The sequence below is a fragment of the Chiroxiphia lanceolata genome, chromosome 4 (assembly GCF_009829145.1).
Source record: "Chiroxiphia lanceolata isolate bChiLan1 chromosome 4, bChiLan1.pri, whole genome shotgun sequence".
NCBI lineage: Eukaryota > Metazoa > Chordata > Aves > Passeriformes > Pipridae > Chiroxiphia > Chiroxiphia lanceolata.
Genome location: NC_045640.1, coordinates 16092104 through 16107483, shown reverse-complemented (window position 1 = coordinate 16107483; position 15380 = coordinate 16092104). Strand labels below are relative to the sequence as shown.

The 15380-nt window shown below is 41.0% G+C and overlaps 1 protein-coding gene across 2 annotated transcripts in view; it reads left to right on the top strand.

The window, feature by feature from the left end:
• The first annotated feature begins 522 nt into the window (after positions 1-522).
• Positions 523-15380, top strand: part of FBXL5 (F-box and leucine rich repeat protein 5) — a 37670-nt gene continuing 22812 nt past the window's right edge. Inside the window, exons 1-2 of one of the 2 annotated variants that reach the window (XM_032686813.1) lie at positions 523-573; positions 14782-14997. In XM_032686813.1, coding sequence (XP_032542704.1) covers positions 538-573; positions 14782-14997 — 252 coding nt within the window. In that variant the 5' untranslated portion in view covers positions 523-537. Of the gene's footprint in view, positions 574-2694; positions 2858-14781; positions 14998-15380 lie in introns of those variants that run through there. The other variant, XM_032686812.1, reaches the window with a different exon arrangement.

Here is a 15380-nt window from a genome sequence, read left to right as displayed (position 1 = left end):
GGTTCTTTTCCCTAAGTACTTCATTAGATCAAGAAATTACATTAATTAATCTAATCTTCAGAGTAAATATTCTGTGGTATGCAAATACAACCACACTATTGTTTTTCCTTAAAAAAATAAAAAAAATTCAACCTTCAAGTAATTTACCTATGAACTCAGATTTCTAAGGCGGGTCTGGCAATTCATGCTTTGTATGCAGATCACTGTCTCTTGCTCCTTGCCCCTCTCTCCTAGAAGAAGTTATTGCCCATGAATCAGAGTCAGCCAAATTGGCAGCATATCTGCTCTGGAGATATTCGAGTTCACAATCTGAATATTAACCCAAACAACCATGAAATTCAGCATATGTTTATATTCTGAAGCCTGAGAAGATGAGGAACCTTCATATTCTTGTTCTTTGTATCAGATAGGAGTGGTAACTTTCAGCAGAAGGAAGGTGTAACAGGTGGGAACATTAATCCTCTATTACAACTCAGGTATGAACTGCTGACAGAATAACCTCAACTCTGTATGACTACATGCTTTAGGCCTGGAAACATGACATTGAAACTGCTCATATTCCCAAGCTCCTCTGTAAGTGTTGAACTTCAAACATTGTTTCTTAAGGGTTTGTGTCTTCAGTGCATGATTCTACCTCCAGCAGTAGCACCAGTCTCACTTGCTCCCTTATGTGCTGTGACATACTCTCTGTGAAAGACATGCTCAAGCCCAAACCCAGAGGTGTGCTTACTAGCCAAGCAGTAAATATAACCATGCGCTGGCTAGTCAGCTGCATAACACCTGTGCTTTGCCTTCCTTTTCTTGTGCAACTGCTGACATGTGTAACTGCTTTTTTACACACCTCCCCCCCCAAGGTTGTACGAATTCAACCTTCCAAGGTTTGTACATGTTTGCAGACATGATCAAGTAGACCAGCATGTTCAAAAGTCCATCGAGGTGGAAAGCATGCGTGGAAAAGGAAACACCCAAGACTGCAATTGCTTAAGCCTCATTTCCTTAGATAAAGAGATAAAAAGATTATGGTGCACATGTAAGCGAGATAACCCTCATAACATGATCTCTCCTTCTCCGGTCACTATTTACTATTTTTACCAGCATTTTATTCTCAAGCACTAATATGTTGAGCAATACTAGACTAAAAACTCATGTGCCTTTGCTCAGAATATTTCAATGTGTTTAAAATTAACTGCTTACATCTATAAAGTAGCTAGCTCTAACACATTTAATATCTGCAACATAGATATTTTATAGTAATAGTTTTTAGTCAGAAAGGCCTACTCCATCTATTTTATGTTTGACAATGTACTTTTGGGACATTTACTACACATTGCAACACTGGTGGACAATTTTAGTACATGTTGCCATGTTGACTGACAGTTCCACCTTTTGTCAAATCCATGTGTGATCTCAATTCTGCCAAGTGTTCCTGCTTATTTCAAAATGTTGAATGGGCATACGAGTATCACAAGCAGGTGTTCCTGGTCCATTTGCCTTGGATGTTAAACAAACACATTTAACTCTGCTTATTTGGCACAAATACTGCAAAAAGTTGGCACAGATTCCCCGCTGCAGCCTAGTTTAGGACCCATCACACATTTTCCCTCACAAATACCAGTTCATCTGCCACACCCGCTTTATTCCTGATGTTGTCATCTCCTCAGTGTATTTCAGTGAAGCATTGCCTTTACTTCCTGTAAACACACATATTTAGTTCAGTTTCTGTAACGACTGTGTTTTATAGCATAGCATATTTCTTTCAGCTCCTAGCTTCTCATGGTTTCCTGGTTGGGCAACTGGGAGTTGTCCCTTTTGCTGCAAAGTACAAATAAAGTCTTCCTTCAGAAATGCTGTCTCAATATCAACAAAACAGTACTGTAAATTTTAGACTGCTATATGCACAAATAGCTTTTCTAGGAACTTTCTTGATGAGGCCACACCTCAAGTAGTGCATCCAGTTCTGGGCCCTCAATTCAGGAAGGACATTGAGGTGCTGGAGTGTGTCCAGAGAAGGGCAGTGAAGCTGGTGCAGGGTCTGAAGCACAAGTCCTATGAGGAGCAGCTGAGGGAGCTGGGGGTGTTTAGTCTGGAGAACAGGAGGCTCAGGGGGGACCTTATTGCTCTTTGAAAGGAGGTTGTAGCCGGGGGGGGGGGTTGACCTTTTCTCCCAGGTAAGTAGCAAATGGAGAGGACAATCTTAAGCTGTGCCACGGGAGGTTTAGGTTGGACATTAGGAGGAATTTATTCACAGAAACAGTGATTGGGCATTGGAACGGGCTGCCCGGGAAGGTGGTGAAATCACTGTCCCTGGAAGTGTTTAAGGAAAGACTGGATGTGGCACTTGGTGCCCCGGTCCAGTTGACACGGTGGTGTTCGGTCATACGTTGGACTCGATGATCTCAGGGCTCTTCTCCAACCTATGCGATTCTGCAAATTGTTTCCTTACATCCACAAGCCACTAACTCAGCGCTGCCAAGGCGCAGGATTTCAAGTCGGGCAGTACATCAGCGCACTTGAACGGCCCCGAAGGTGTGTCTCCAAAACAGAACTCAGCGAGCGCCGGAAACCCCAAGGCACGGCAGCCCCATCCCGCGCCAAGGCGGGCCCAGCGACCGCCACCGCCCGCGGGCAGGGGGACGGGGGGGGGGAAGGGGCGGGGCCAGCGGCGCACGCGCGGCACCGGCGGCCGCGGTCACGCGGGGCGGGCGCAGGCGCGGTGTGGATGCTCGCGCCGCCGCTCGCGCTGCCGCCCGCGGCGCGGCTCCATGGGGAGAACATGGCTCCCTTCCCCGAGGAGGTGGACGTGTTCTCCGCCCCGCACTGGCGCATGAAGCAGCTCGTGGGGCTCTACTGCGACAAGGTAGCGCACGGCAGCAGCCCTCGCCGCGCTGCCCCGGGGCGGGAGGGAGGGCCGGAGGGCGGGCTCGGGGAGTGCGCAGCTGTCAGCGCCCCGGCCCCTTGGGCAACTCGTACCGGGCGCTGTCCGGCCACTCCCGGGGCTGCGGGTGCCGCTTCGCCGCGGTGCCGCGCCGGGCCGGGGCTCCCCTTGCTGCCCTGCCGGGCTGCTCCGAGGGCCGGGTGTCCCGCTCTCCAGCGCCGGGCACCGGCTGAGCCGCCCCGCCGTCCTGGCGCTCTCTGAGCAGGCAGACCCGGCGGTGTTTGTCAGTCAGTCCTGCCAGGCAGGACACTGTGCGTGCTGCCCGTTCACGGTCTATGCTTGCGATTTTATGCATAGAGTTTAACTGGCGAGTGGTTTAGAGGTACCCTAGGTGCGTTCTTTTATTTTAAATATATGCAGTTTTGCTCGTAGACAAAAAATAATTTTTGTTCTGGCGTCAGGATAGTTAGTAACCAGGACTGGTGTGTCACCTGAAAGGCAAACTTCCCTGCAGCAGCTTTGAGTGCGGTGGGAGGGTTTTGGGCAAATACTTCACAGCCAGCACTCCTACTGAAAGAACTAGTGCCTCCCGTCTGTGGGCTTAAATAGCTGTTTGGAGAATCAGATTGGCTAACACAAGTTTAAAAGAAGGGTGAAGTTACTTGAGAGACAGTATAATAGCTTACTGCTACCAGCAGGATGGGGGAGTTCATGCTTCCTTCCCGATTTCCACATGCCACCTTGTAGTGGTCTGGGGTTCACCAGGCCCTTTCGTGTGAGCCTGTTCCATTTGCTGATCGGGTAGAGAAAACATGAGCTGTTTTTTGGCTAGGTTAGCTTACTGAACCAGCTGAGCAGAGGGTCTAGGGAGAGGCGAAGATGAGACCTTGTGTAGTTTCACTTTGCCTTTTTTCTCTGGGTGCATTTGCAGTTAACTTCAAGCCGTGGTGGCAGGAAAACTTATGATGTCTTAACAGAGTGGATTTTACTTGAAGGGAAACAAGCACCTGGGGCTCTTCCTCTGCCGTGACTCCCAGTAACCATATCAGCATATTGTTGGCAGTAGCCGAACAGTTTTTGTTTAAACCTCCAGATATTGTTATATTTAGGGTTTGTTCCTGTAGACGTATTTTTTTACTTTTATTGAGCCTTCCACAAAGTTTTGACCAAATTTACAACAACTGATAAAATTGCCTGGGCAGGAATGATTGTTTTTCCTAAAAATTTTTGATTAAAACTATCCAGTTTGTAATGATCATCATATTTGATTTTTTGCAGTTTTTATACAGGAATTTGCTTCCTCCCTTTTTCCTTTGAAGAAGTGAATGAAAAGCACTTTTTTTCTTAAAGCTTTCATTCTTGCATCCTTTAACCCTGTTTCTGAACCTGAGGTCTGTGCCTTGCCTGTGACTTTTATCTTAGAGTAATGCTAGCTTTGCACTAGAAAAAATTCCAGGAAAACTTTCCTCCTTGTGTGATTGAGATGCTGTAATTAGGTAAGACTGTAGTTCTGCTTGCGTGGCATTTATAATCTTTAAAGCCGTGCTCTTTATAACTTTAGTTTGACCTTGAGCATTCTTTAATTTTGTGAATTACATGTTACCTGTGTTCATCGGGTTACCTGTACACTGTGTAGTTGCTGTCTGTTAGCATCTGTATTTGCTAAATTCCAGCAAATGTTAATGAGGTTGAAATGGGTGCATCCGTGGCAAGAGTTTTGATGTTACTGATGGATGAAGTTTGTAGGCATTTAAATAATCCTTTGGGACAGAGAGACATGGTTGATTTTGTTCTTCCAGGACTTGATGTGAGACAGAACAGTAAACTGGACATTTAAAATGCTTGGTGTGTTAGGAAAGTTATCCTACTTTGTTAACTGCTGCTGTCAGATATCTCACTGTACCTTTGCTGCATTCTTAAATGGTGGTTTTTACCTGTGTTGTACACAGTGCCCTGGACTTGGATAATAAGAGTAACTAAAAGTCTGTTTATTAAGGAAATCGACAATGTTATCAAATCTATCTCCTATTGTGATGATAAGAAGATTCTTTAAGTGCTTAGAGGATGTTCCCCCTGTAGGCAGTGGAGTGCTACAGCAGACAGTCTTTATAGCTAAAAAGCTTGTCCTAATGCCTGACGTCATCTTTGCTACAAATAGAGCAGATTCTGTTTTCCTATCTCTAGTGAACCGTTCTTCGTTTTCAGAACAATCTTGTTCCGATTTGCAGTTGTAGCCTGTCCTCCATCTTGGTTATGTGTTCTCTGCCCCGAGCAAACTGATTCATTCTACTTCATCACATGGGTCACGCTTTCTGTACCCCAGCGTACTTGTTGCTTTTGTCAGGACTAAGTTGCCATTCTCCAACAGTTCAAGCTATCTGACTGCTGCTATTATGACTGCCTGCCTCTCTGGCTCCCATCAGCACTTGAAGTGACTCACAAAGGCTCTAAGCTGGCAGAAAACATTTTTTTTTCTGAAGCAGGCTAGTTTTTGTGTTGATGTAGTGCTACCAGCAAGCACTGGTCAGGTCACTACCGAAGCCAGCGTGAGACAGAGGGAGACTGTGACAGCCCGCAACTAGATTGACTTAAGCTACTGTGAAACCTCGGCTTAATTATGTCTGTGTTTTCCTGAAATCTGTTGTGCAAAACGGGACAACGCTGGTTTTGAGTAGAGCAGATTTGTTATTCTGCAGTCTTTTTTTAACAGCAGCATACTCGCTTTGTTCTTGTCTGTAATCCCATGCTTCTCTGAGGACTGATACTCAAATTTCCTTTCATATTTGTCATTAGACTCCTATCCTGTACAAGTATGCACTCGTCCAAGTCAGCATGTTGATGTCCAGTAGAGGCAGTTTCTGTTGTCGCATTATGATCCTGTGTTTCCCACACTCGAGAATGTGCCACTTGTGTATTACCAGCTTTCCTGCTTTCCCAGCTGTGGCTGAAAGTATCGTATCCGTCATGAGGTAGCACAGGTTTCGACTGACCATGTATTGAAAATCCCATTGTGGTTTGGCTGGAAACTGGTAGCTCTGGCTTGAGAGCACTGTTTGCAAGTGCTTGAGCTACCCTGCCATTTCCTGCAGACTGTATTAGTTTTCTGTAAGGCAAAACTATCAAAAATCATGGAGAAATTGTGATCTGTATCATCTTCCTTTTAAGTAGTTTAGTTATTTTATCAAAAGGAAATCAGATTCTTTTTTCTGAACAAATCTGTGCTGGCTGATTGTTACTTCTAATAGCTTCAAGATCAGGACTACTGAAGTAGCAGACTCTGGTCTAGATATAGATGGTGATTAAATTTTGGCTGGGCCTTTCCCAGAGACAAGACACCTGGTCTTGCTGTTAGGGATTTCAAACTTCCTGCTCTCTTGTGGAGTTACTGCAGCCAAAGAATGTTTTCAAATCTTTGTGTTATATAATTACCCAGCAAGTTTAGGCTGCATTAGGAAAAATGGTTGCACTCTAAATCCTATAATGCAGTTAGCGATGTTTGATGGCTTTTTCTCACGTCCTTCTCTCTGCCTCTCAAAACTAGGGTGAGACTTCATACTGTGACTGAGAGGGGGTAACAACTGGCTGCTGCTGCTGGAAGGGTTAATTGTTGATGATATCCTTTGTGCTTCGTCAGCCCCTTGATGAGCAGCTAGTTCATCTAGGGAACTGAAGTGAAAGATGATTCAGTAAAACTGGCTCACTAAGAGGTCAAACAAGCTCCAGAACCAGGCTGGCAGTATGGGAGGAGGGAACAGGACTAACCACTGCAGGACTAAACAGCTGCCTTAATAGTTCAGCTTTATTGTGAAACCTTGGCGTGTTTGATCAAAAGCATCTAAGGTCCTTCTTCTGTTTGCCTGACTTCAGTCTTCTGTGATCTTAATTTTCTACAAAAGATCTCTGCAGTTATTTCTCATGATTCAGTAATTACTTTGGCTAGTTCTTCCAGGAAATTGGATCAGTTTTGTCATATTCTGCTGACTTGAATACATTGAACTTATATAAATATTTAACTAGTATTTTTCTTTGCTAGCCTACACTTCTGACTATCTGTAAAAAATTAATTGCCCTAAATATTTTTCCTAATTAATTTTCTTACGAAGACTTGAGCAAAGAAGACATTAAATTTTGTTATTGTCATCTGCCTTTCCTGTTAAATAGTTGATGTAAAATATCCCTTCTCTTACAATCTGTTTCCTCTGTCCTCCTAATTTGAAGTCTAAATTCTGTTCTGTTGAATTTACCTGCATTGACAAGTTCTTGGTGGTTTTTGGTTGTGGGGGTTTTTTTTGTTTGTTTGTTTGTTTTTGTAGGATTCCTTTCAAAACTTCCATATACCTAGAAAGTTCCTTTTCATAACTTGCCATTCTCTTTAATACTGGTTGTTTCTCTTCCTTGCAAGCTTTGGCTTCTGCTGAAGAGAATGGATTGTTTTCCTGTGTTAAATTTGTGATGTTTTTATATCATCTGTAATACGATGAACTATTTAGGAGTGAAAATACTCCTGAATTAAGTTGAGTTGGCATTATAAAGCATTGAGCAGGGCATTATATGACCACATTATGATCACACTTTTTTTGGCAGCCAGGGGGACTGAAATCTGAAAAACTAGATAAATTCTCAACTTTATGACTATTTCAAAGTGAAATTTTTTCCCCTAATGCCCTTGAGAACAGAAAATGCCTGTTCTGTGAAGATAAGTGTGTCTCTGTTTATAATCAACAAATATTGGTAAAGCTTTCATTCTCCTTTTGAAATCCCTCTTCAGTATTTGAGTACGGTGCTACTCCTTTTCCACTGTTGCTTCAAATGGGTGTATGTTGATTTAGAAATTCATAGTATTTGGTTATTCCCATAGCATTGAGCACCTTCCTTCACCTATGTTTAGAATGAACAAACAACTACTTTGGATGATTAGTCCCAGTAAGTCTATAAACTGTAGGCTATACTATCATTGCAGGCAGAAGATGGAAGGAAATTCCTTCCTCGATGGAAGGAAATTAAACCTCCTCATTGGCATCCAGAAATAGGTGAGCAATTTATTGTCTATGTCTCTGTTTCATCAGAGACTCTACCAGTTATCTTTCCATCTTACTTCTGGATGCTGAATAGTTCAGTAAATTTTTGTCATGACTATTGGGAAGTGACAGCTTTGAACTATTTTTTTTATGAAGAAGAACATTTTGAATATGAACCTGGAAGTGACAATGCATTTTGAATATCTACATTTTAAAATAAATGTGTTTTAACTAAAGTGTCAGAGGAGGTCTGAAATGGGGGACAACAGTGGTAAAACTTGTTTGGAGTTTAAGTGAAGCTCTTCAGACCTACAGGGCGATTTCACTCCTTTTATCAGGATACTTTTAGTTCTTATTGCCACCTCAAACCTCACCGTTTCTTCAATGTAACAAACACCTATTTTGTCTTACCTGTCAGATGCTTCCCTTTTGTATCTTTTTTGCTTTCCTAAGAAGAACCTGAGAGTATTTTCTTATGCCAGACATAGTAGCAGTTTTATTTCCCAGTATTTGCTTATCAACTATTTTGCCCTTGAATTGTAGGAAAAAAGTTTTCTTTTCACCTTTTGGATATCGCTCTGATCTTTTGTCCTCTCTCCCAGCCTGTTCTGGAGAGCAGTAACAACCCACCTTTACCCTTCTCTGCTTTAAGCAACAATGATTTATTGTCTCATATTCTGTGGCACAAAAAAAAAAAAAAGAAAGAAACTGATTTCATCTAAAAATCCAGACGCTGTAATTAGTGTGTATCAGTCTTTGTATAGGTTTTATGCAGCTATCCTAGAATATGCTTTAACTGATTAAATAGTGTAAGTTGTAATTCTTGAGAGACTTGGCTTCTTGCTTTTGCAGTTAGTGCCAAGATGAATTAAGCTGGAGAGGGGAATTTTTCCAGTGCCCTCCTTTTGATTGTGTTAGGAAATTGCAGTGAGACTGGTGCAGAGGGACAAAGGCATTTTTACTGTGGTTGTAGTTTGTGTGTTTGTGCAGTAGGAGAGTGGGGAGGAGCCTTGAGACTGCTGTTATTTCACTCATGGGACTTCAGGTATGTCCTGACAGAAGGACAGAAGACCAGGTGTTTCTGGGAACCTGTAGCCTTGAGGATATAAAACAGGAAAGAAGTCTTCTACAGCATCTAGAATGATGTGACACAGCTAAATAACAGCATCATTGCAAGTGTTCATCATGCTTTCATTCAAGGCCCTTGTAGTTCATATCCTTACTAGATTTTTCTTTAATTATTTTTTTAAATGTTTTAAAATTCATTTTTAAAATGTTTTTAAATTATCTCTGCAGACCTGGTAACAGCCTGTGTCCCTCCATCCCTGGTAAACCTTTGCTTGTGGAAACCACATGGTGGAGTAGGCTTAGGTGATTTTACCAGTGCTTCCTGAGTTGTGCTTTTCCTGTGGTCCCCAGGGGGATCTGACACTCGCAGCAATTGCATCATTGAAAATCTTGGTGCAGTCGGTCCCATATTGTTATTTATATCTCTTTGTGAAAAGCTTTTCATGATTCAAAAACAGATCTACAGGCATTCATTAGACAAAATTGATGTGTATGTAGTGCAAGATAGTGATGTGAAAGACACCAATAAAAATGGAAATGAAAAAATGGAAAATAAAAATGGAGATACCTGTAGGGTTTTTCACATCCATTGTACTCTTATGCTTGGCATTTGTCAACTTGACCTTAGCCTTTCAAAATAGAGAGAGTACAAGATTTTACCTTCTGTGTTGCCAGTGCTCTTGGAAAAACAAAATAATTTTGTCTGCCTGAATCTTTGAGTTAATACAGTGTTTGTTGTTTGGTTTTGGTTTGGGTTTTTTTGGGGTTTTTTTTGAGAGGCTATTTCAAGATTTTAGTTATGCTGCAAAACAACTGACAGGATTACACAGAGGATAGGGTTGTGTAGGGAAGACAACAATGGACAGAAGGGCACTTGAAAGTTCTGAATTTCATGTTGAGTTCTGCCAGATTCTGTCCTACCTGCCTAATTAATTACTATTATTTTGAGTTGACCCACAACCAAGAAAAGCACCCAGAGTAGAAAACTGTATTTCTCCTCTGATTTAAGGCTTCACACATATGAACAGCTGGAGCATGAAGCAGCTAATTTTCTTACTGTTCACCTCATATACCTCTACACAGAGTAAGCCAAGGAGAGGTGACACTGGGACAGTCATCTTCTTTGCTAGGCTATCTCTGCACCCTAGTTCTTCCTTGGGGTCCATGTAAACCGAACTTCTTGTGGATTCCTAAAAGACATTGCCTATAGTTGGGTGTTACTAGTGCACTGACCAGGTGAAAAAACAAATCTGCAAAAAGGCACAACATTTTACTGGATCAGTACAACACATGGCTTTGTCTTGCAGCTGCGTGATTGCTAGCACATACTCCAGGAAAGCAGCAGGAATGTACAGCTAGAAGCAGGGGCAGGGCTGCTGCTTCTGTGTTTCCTCCTCCACCCCCACACCCTAATTTTCAGCAGATTAAGTATAACATGAAACCACATGCTCTTGGTGTTGACACAGGCACACCTTGTTGTGGTCTTTGTTCCTCCATTTTCTTGTGCATAAAATTCAGGTAATATCTCTGCAGAGTCCAGGTTTCTGTCCTTTGACTTTTAATGCTGTTGCATATGTGAAGTGATAATACCTAAAAATGTAAGAGTGAAAAGTTGTAGCTGAACTAGTAATGCTGCTTCTTTTTTCCTGGTGCTGTTCTAAAAATAATTTTTTTCGTAGAATCATAGAATAGAATCATCAAATATGCTGAATTGGAAGGGACCCATGAGGAACATCGAGTCCAACTCTTGGCCCTACCCAGGACACCACAAGAATTACAACATGTGCCTGAGAGCGTTGTCCAGAAACTTCTTGAACTCAGACAGATTTGGTGCTGTGACCACTTCCCTGGGGAGCCTGTTCCAGTGCCCAACCACCCTCTTGAGTGAAAAACTTTTTCTGATATTTGTCCTAATGTCTTTTTTCTTTTAACCAAAACGATTTGATGGCTCCAAAATGAAAAAGATTTTACTATTTTTTAAATTAGTTTTAAATCTGATGAGTTAACTAGTGGTAGAAATCTAGTCTACACTGATCGTCAGAAATATTGTGTCTTTTATTTCACATCCAGTGGCTATCAACTGGTTATATGTCTTAATGTGGTTACACATAGAAAGCAGAATATATATGAATTTGACCTGTCAAAAATGTTACTTGTGATGATACATGAAAAAAAACAACAATTGATCAAGAAGATCAGGAAGAAAAAATATTTTCAACTTTTTTTAGATTCCAGACTGAATTTTTAGCGTTAGCAATTGTTCAGAATTTGTGGGTGCTGGTGGTGAAAACCTTCATTTGAAATAAAGCTGTGAATTTGTAGCCACGTTAAACTTTTTGACCTTGAGTAGTTATTCCATTTTAAATTTGCGAAATCTCTGAGGAGAGTGGGAAAATCAATTTTCCCTCTCCTGTTCTTTTTCCTCATAATTTTGTTGTTTTCCAGCTTGTAGTTGGGAATAGAGGGATACTGGGAAAGTTAGAACACACTATAGACTTTGCTTACTGCTGTGCAAGTCTGTTAAGAGCAGCTTACTTTTTCTTTAGTCCTGTTTGCTGATTTCTCCTTGTCAGTTCATAATATGCTTGGATATTTTTGAGGAAGGAGCAAACCTTTTTCACTCATTCAATATATTTTTGGCATAGTTATTAGGAAAAAAAACTGTTTCAGTTTACTCACTGTAAGCTAACATTACTGGAAAATTAATTTTCTTCTTCTAAGACGACATTTTTCCATATTGGTACATGTGTAAAACACTCCCAGAAACCAAGTAAATACTGGGGTTTATTTGGTAATTTAATTAGGAGTCTTGAGCTTCCCTATTTATTCACAGCATCGTGGGTGTAGAAATATCTCTGTCTCCGTTGGACAGAAAGTTTCATTTTTTTAATTAAAGCACTAAAGCCACAAAGGAGATGCAGGAGTTGAATGTAGAGTTTCTTTCAGTTGAGTGTTGCGAACATGAAACACTGTATAAATAACAATTACTGTTAGTATTGCCAGTATTGGTATCTTGTTCTTGAAGCACAAAAATTTAGTATCTTAGAGTATGGAAAGATGTGTGTTTGCTACAACTCTGTACATTCATCTTGAGCATGTTGATGGCTCTGTTGTAGTCCAGTGAGTTGGACACTCACCCAAAACTGGCATATGATTGTCTGAGCTACAAAGAGTTTTGAAGCGTAGCTATGCTTTAGTTGCATCATTTATTTTATTTTAATAAGGATTTAATAAAAAAGTTAATACTGAATTTAAAAGCGCCTGACTACTTCTAGACTATACTTGCATCGGCCAAAGGTCTCTGAAGTGTTTAAAACAGACTTTGCAATGCAAAGGGCTGAATGTTGTTTGGCCCGTTGCTCATGCTGTTAGGATTATGAATAATTCTTAAATTTCAGGAGTCACCAGAACTGTTGCTCTTGTCATACTGCTCCTCAATTAGAGTTTGCATTCCAAACATAAAACAAGTTGTGCTGTAATGTTCAGCTGTTTAAATATAATGTCTTCAAAAGCCCGGAAAACTCCCAGGTATCTGTAACACCTGTGGCTCTGATCATTGGTTTAGTGTGGTATATTTTAAGGCTGTTCAGGGCTCACATGCACTGTGCTTTATATTTTTGATGAGTCAACAAATACCCATAGTAGAGTGCATTTCCACCCCCTTGCCATTCTCTGTCCGAGTTTGGGGGGTGATGTTTTCTTCTCGCACTGCTAAACTCCTGCACTAGTTTTCCTTGTGTAGAGCTGGTGGAAAGTGGATCTCAGAATGGAGCAGCTGGTGTCTGTTAATAGTCTTGGTCCCCCATCACAAGACTTCATCAGCCTGGTAATGAAATTACAGGTCTGACCGAGTGACTTTGTTGCTAGGCTACCTGTCCTCTGAAAAGCCAGTTCTCAGCTTTGGTTGGCCTTTTTAATACAATGATTTCTGATTCAAGTATAGTCATTAAACTTCAATATCTTCTCCATAGTTCCTCATCAATTGGATATCTGCTGGAAGCCTCAGTAGCAGAGGGGAATATGTGTTTCATGTTACAGTGACTTCTATAACAATACATTTGTAACAGATGTTCTTAAATTGCATGCACAAAGGGATTCTTAATTTATTTCAGATTTGTGGATGATAAGGTAGGTTCAGCAGAAAATTTTGAGTCTTAAAAAGACTTTGAGTCAGGAAGATGAGAAGGTATTTTTTACCAGGACCAATTTTATGAATTAATTTTTTTTTAAAGCCAACCACAAAATACAGTAGATTTGTGTAACCTTCCTGTTATCCACTACAGTCTTGTTTACATTTTAAGTCAATCAAAATGCCAAGCATTTGGGAGCAAATGGGATTCTTGGGGGGAAAAGGGTCTTTGGGGTGCTGTGGATCCTTACGGGTAGAATGAACTATTTTGACACAGTCCTTGATCAAAAGAAACGCTACATGAGAAATCACACTCACTTCTTTATTAAGGTCTGATTCACAAATGGTGGGAGGTGAGGAGGCTGTCCTGGAGAGTTGCTTCTGTGCCCATCTCCTGTGCTTGCTCAGGCTTCTGCTTTTCAGCATGGAAAGTCGAGCCTTCAGTTTCGTGTGGTACCACTGCTCTGTGTATTGCATTCTCTGAGCTTAGTGCAGGATAGAAATGTCTTTGGAGCCAAGATCTTTTCCTGTTAGTGATATGTGCATAACAGCGTGTGCCTCAAATCCTAACACAGCGTGTTACAAACATCAGTTTTTTTCCGACCCACCAGTAGTTGGTCTATTGGGGAAAAAAAACCAACAAAAGCCCCTTTTAATTATGCATTATTTTCTTTCTCTTCTGAAGCTAAGTAAATTTGTTTTTCCATAATGAGTCATTTTGCTCATATGTACAGCATGTAATGTACAGTATGTACAGCTGACTTGGAGTTGCATAAGAGCTTGGCAGGTGTCCAGTGTGTTTCAGTTGCATTGCTGGTGGTTGCCAGGAAGTGGCAATGCAATGTCACAATGAATAAGTACATTTGGGGTTTTTTAAATGAAAAAAAGTTTTACGTATCTCAGTTTGTAGGTTTTTTTGATGTAAGTACTGTGTATGAACATGTATCTCTCAGATGCCCATTTATTGATAAACCTTGAGATTCCAGAACCTTTGTAAACTAAGGCACTGCTGACTATTCCAGTGGCTTGTTTTGTGAATTAAATGAAAAACTTTTTACTTTTAGAATGCTTTCTCTTGTATACTGCTGTGGGCTATGATTCTTGAAGCGGGACATAGATTAAAATGTACGAATGGAAGAAACCCAGTTTTTCTAAAGTCGCCAGAGGAAAATGCAGTTTGAAAACGTATTGTTGCCAATGGTGACTGTAGACATGTAAAAATGGCACTACTGTGTTACCTAGAACTTTGTACTGTCTTGATTTGTTGGGTTTTGGTCCATGGGAAACCTTCAACAGCTAGTGTAGTTTGCATTTGGTGGTAGGACTCAATGTTCCTTGTAGATAATACATCCCTAAAGGTAGGCACAGGGATTTGTTAATGGCTTCTTGGTACGAACTTAAACTGCAGATCTGGGAGAGGGGCTCAGACTTTCAGTAACCTGCTGGGCTGAGGAGATTGCATTGATTTCTGCCCGGAAATCTTTCTACATTTGTTTACCTCAGTGTTTCACAAGATTGGCTTATGTTGCTTAAATACAACTTTGATTTTACTGGCTTCTGTTTGTGTAAAAAAACTGAAGGTGTTCAGCTTTTATAAGTAATGAAAGCAGCAAATCACTGGAGCTAATAACTGTTCTAAGGATTTAACTTGAGTTTGACATGATTTTTTAATGAGCTTTTCTTTCTTCCAGCTTTCCAAGACCAACTTCTCCAACAACAATGATTTTCGGGCTCTGCTGCAGTCTCTTTACGCCACATTCAAGGAGTTTAAAATGCATGAGCAGATTGAAAATGAGTGTATCATTGGTTTGCTTCAGCAGCGTAGCCGGACAGTGTACAATGTGCACTCGGACAACAAACTCTCAGAGATGCTTAGCCTGTTTGAGAAAGGGTTAAAGAATGTGAAGGTAAGTAGACTAGGAGAAGGATTTGTGCCCTAAGGGAATCATGCTGTGATTACATATTAGTTTGCCTCAATTCTTAATATTCTCAACAACTAAACTAAGGAGGAAGAAGAAACATTTATAGTTTCTTCATACTTCCCAGAAACACAGACTCTTTTGCCATTCAGCACAATTACTAAATCTCTAGTAAAAACTCTTTTCAGAGATGTATTTTGTGACAGACAGCCATCACTGCATAATTGGAGGTGTTTTGGAGAGACAATGTGGAAATTCAAATATAAAGACTGCTCTGCTAACTGGTCAACAAAATTTCTGGCTGTAGAAATAATGTTTTTTATTAGTTTGTTAGGAAACCCCAAGTATCTTTTTTTTTTGTGGTACATAGC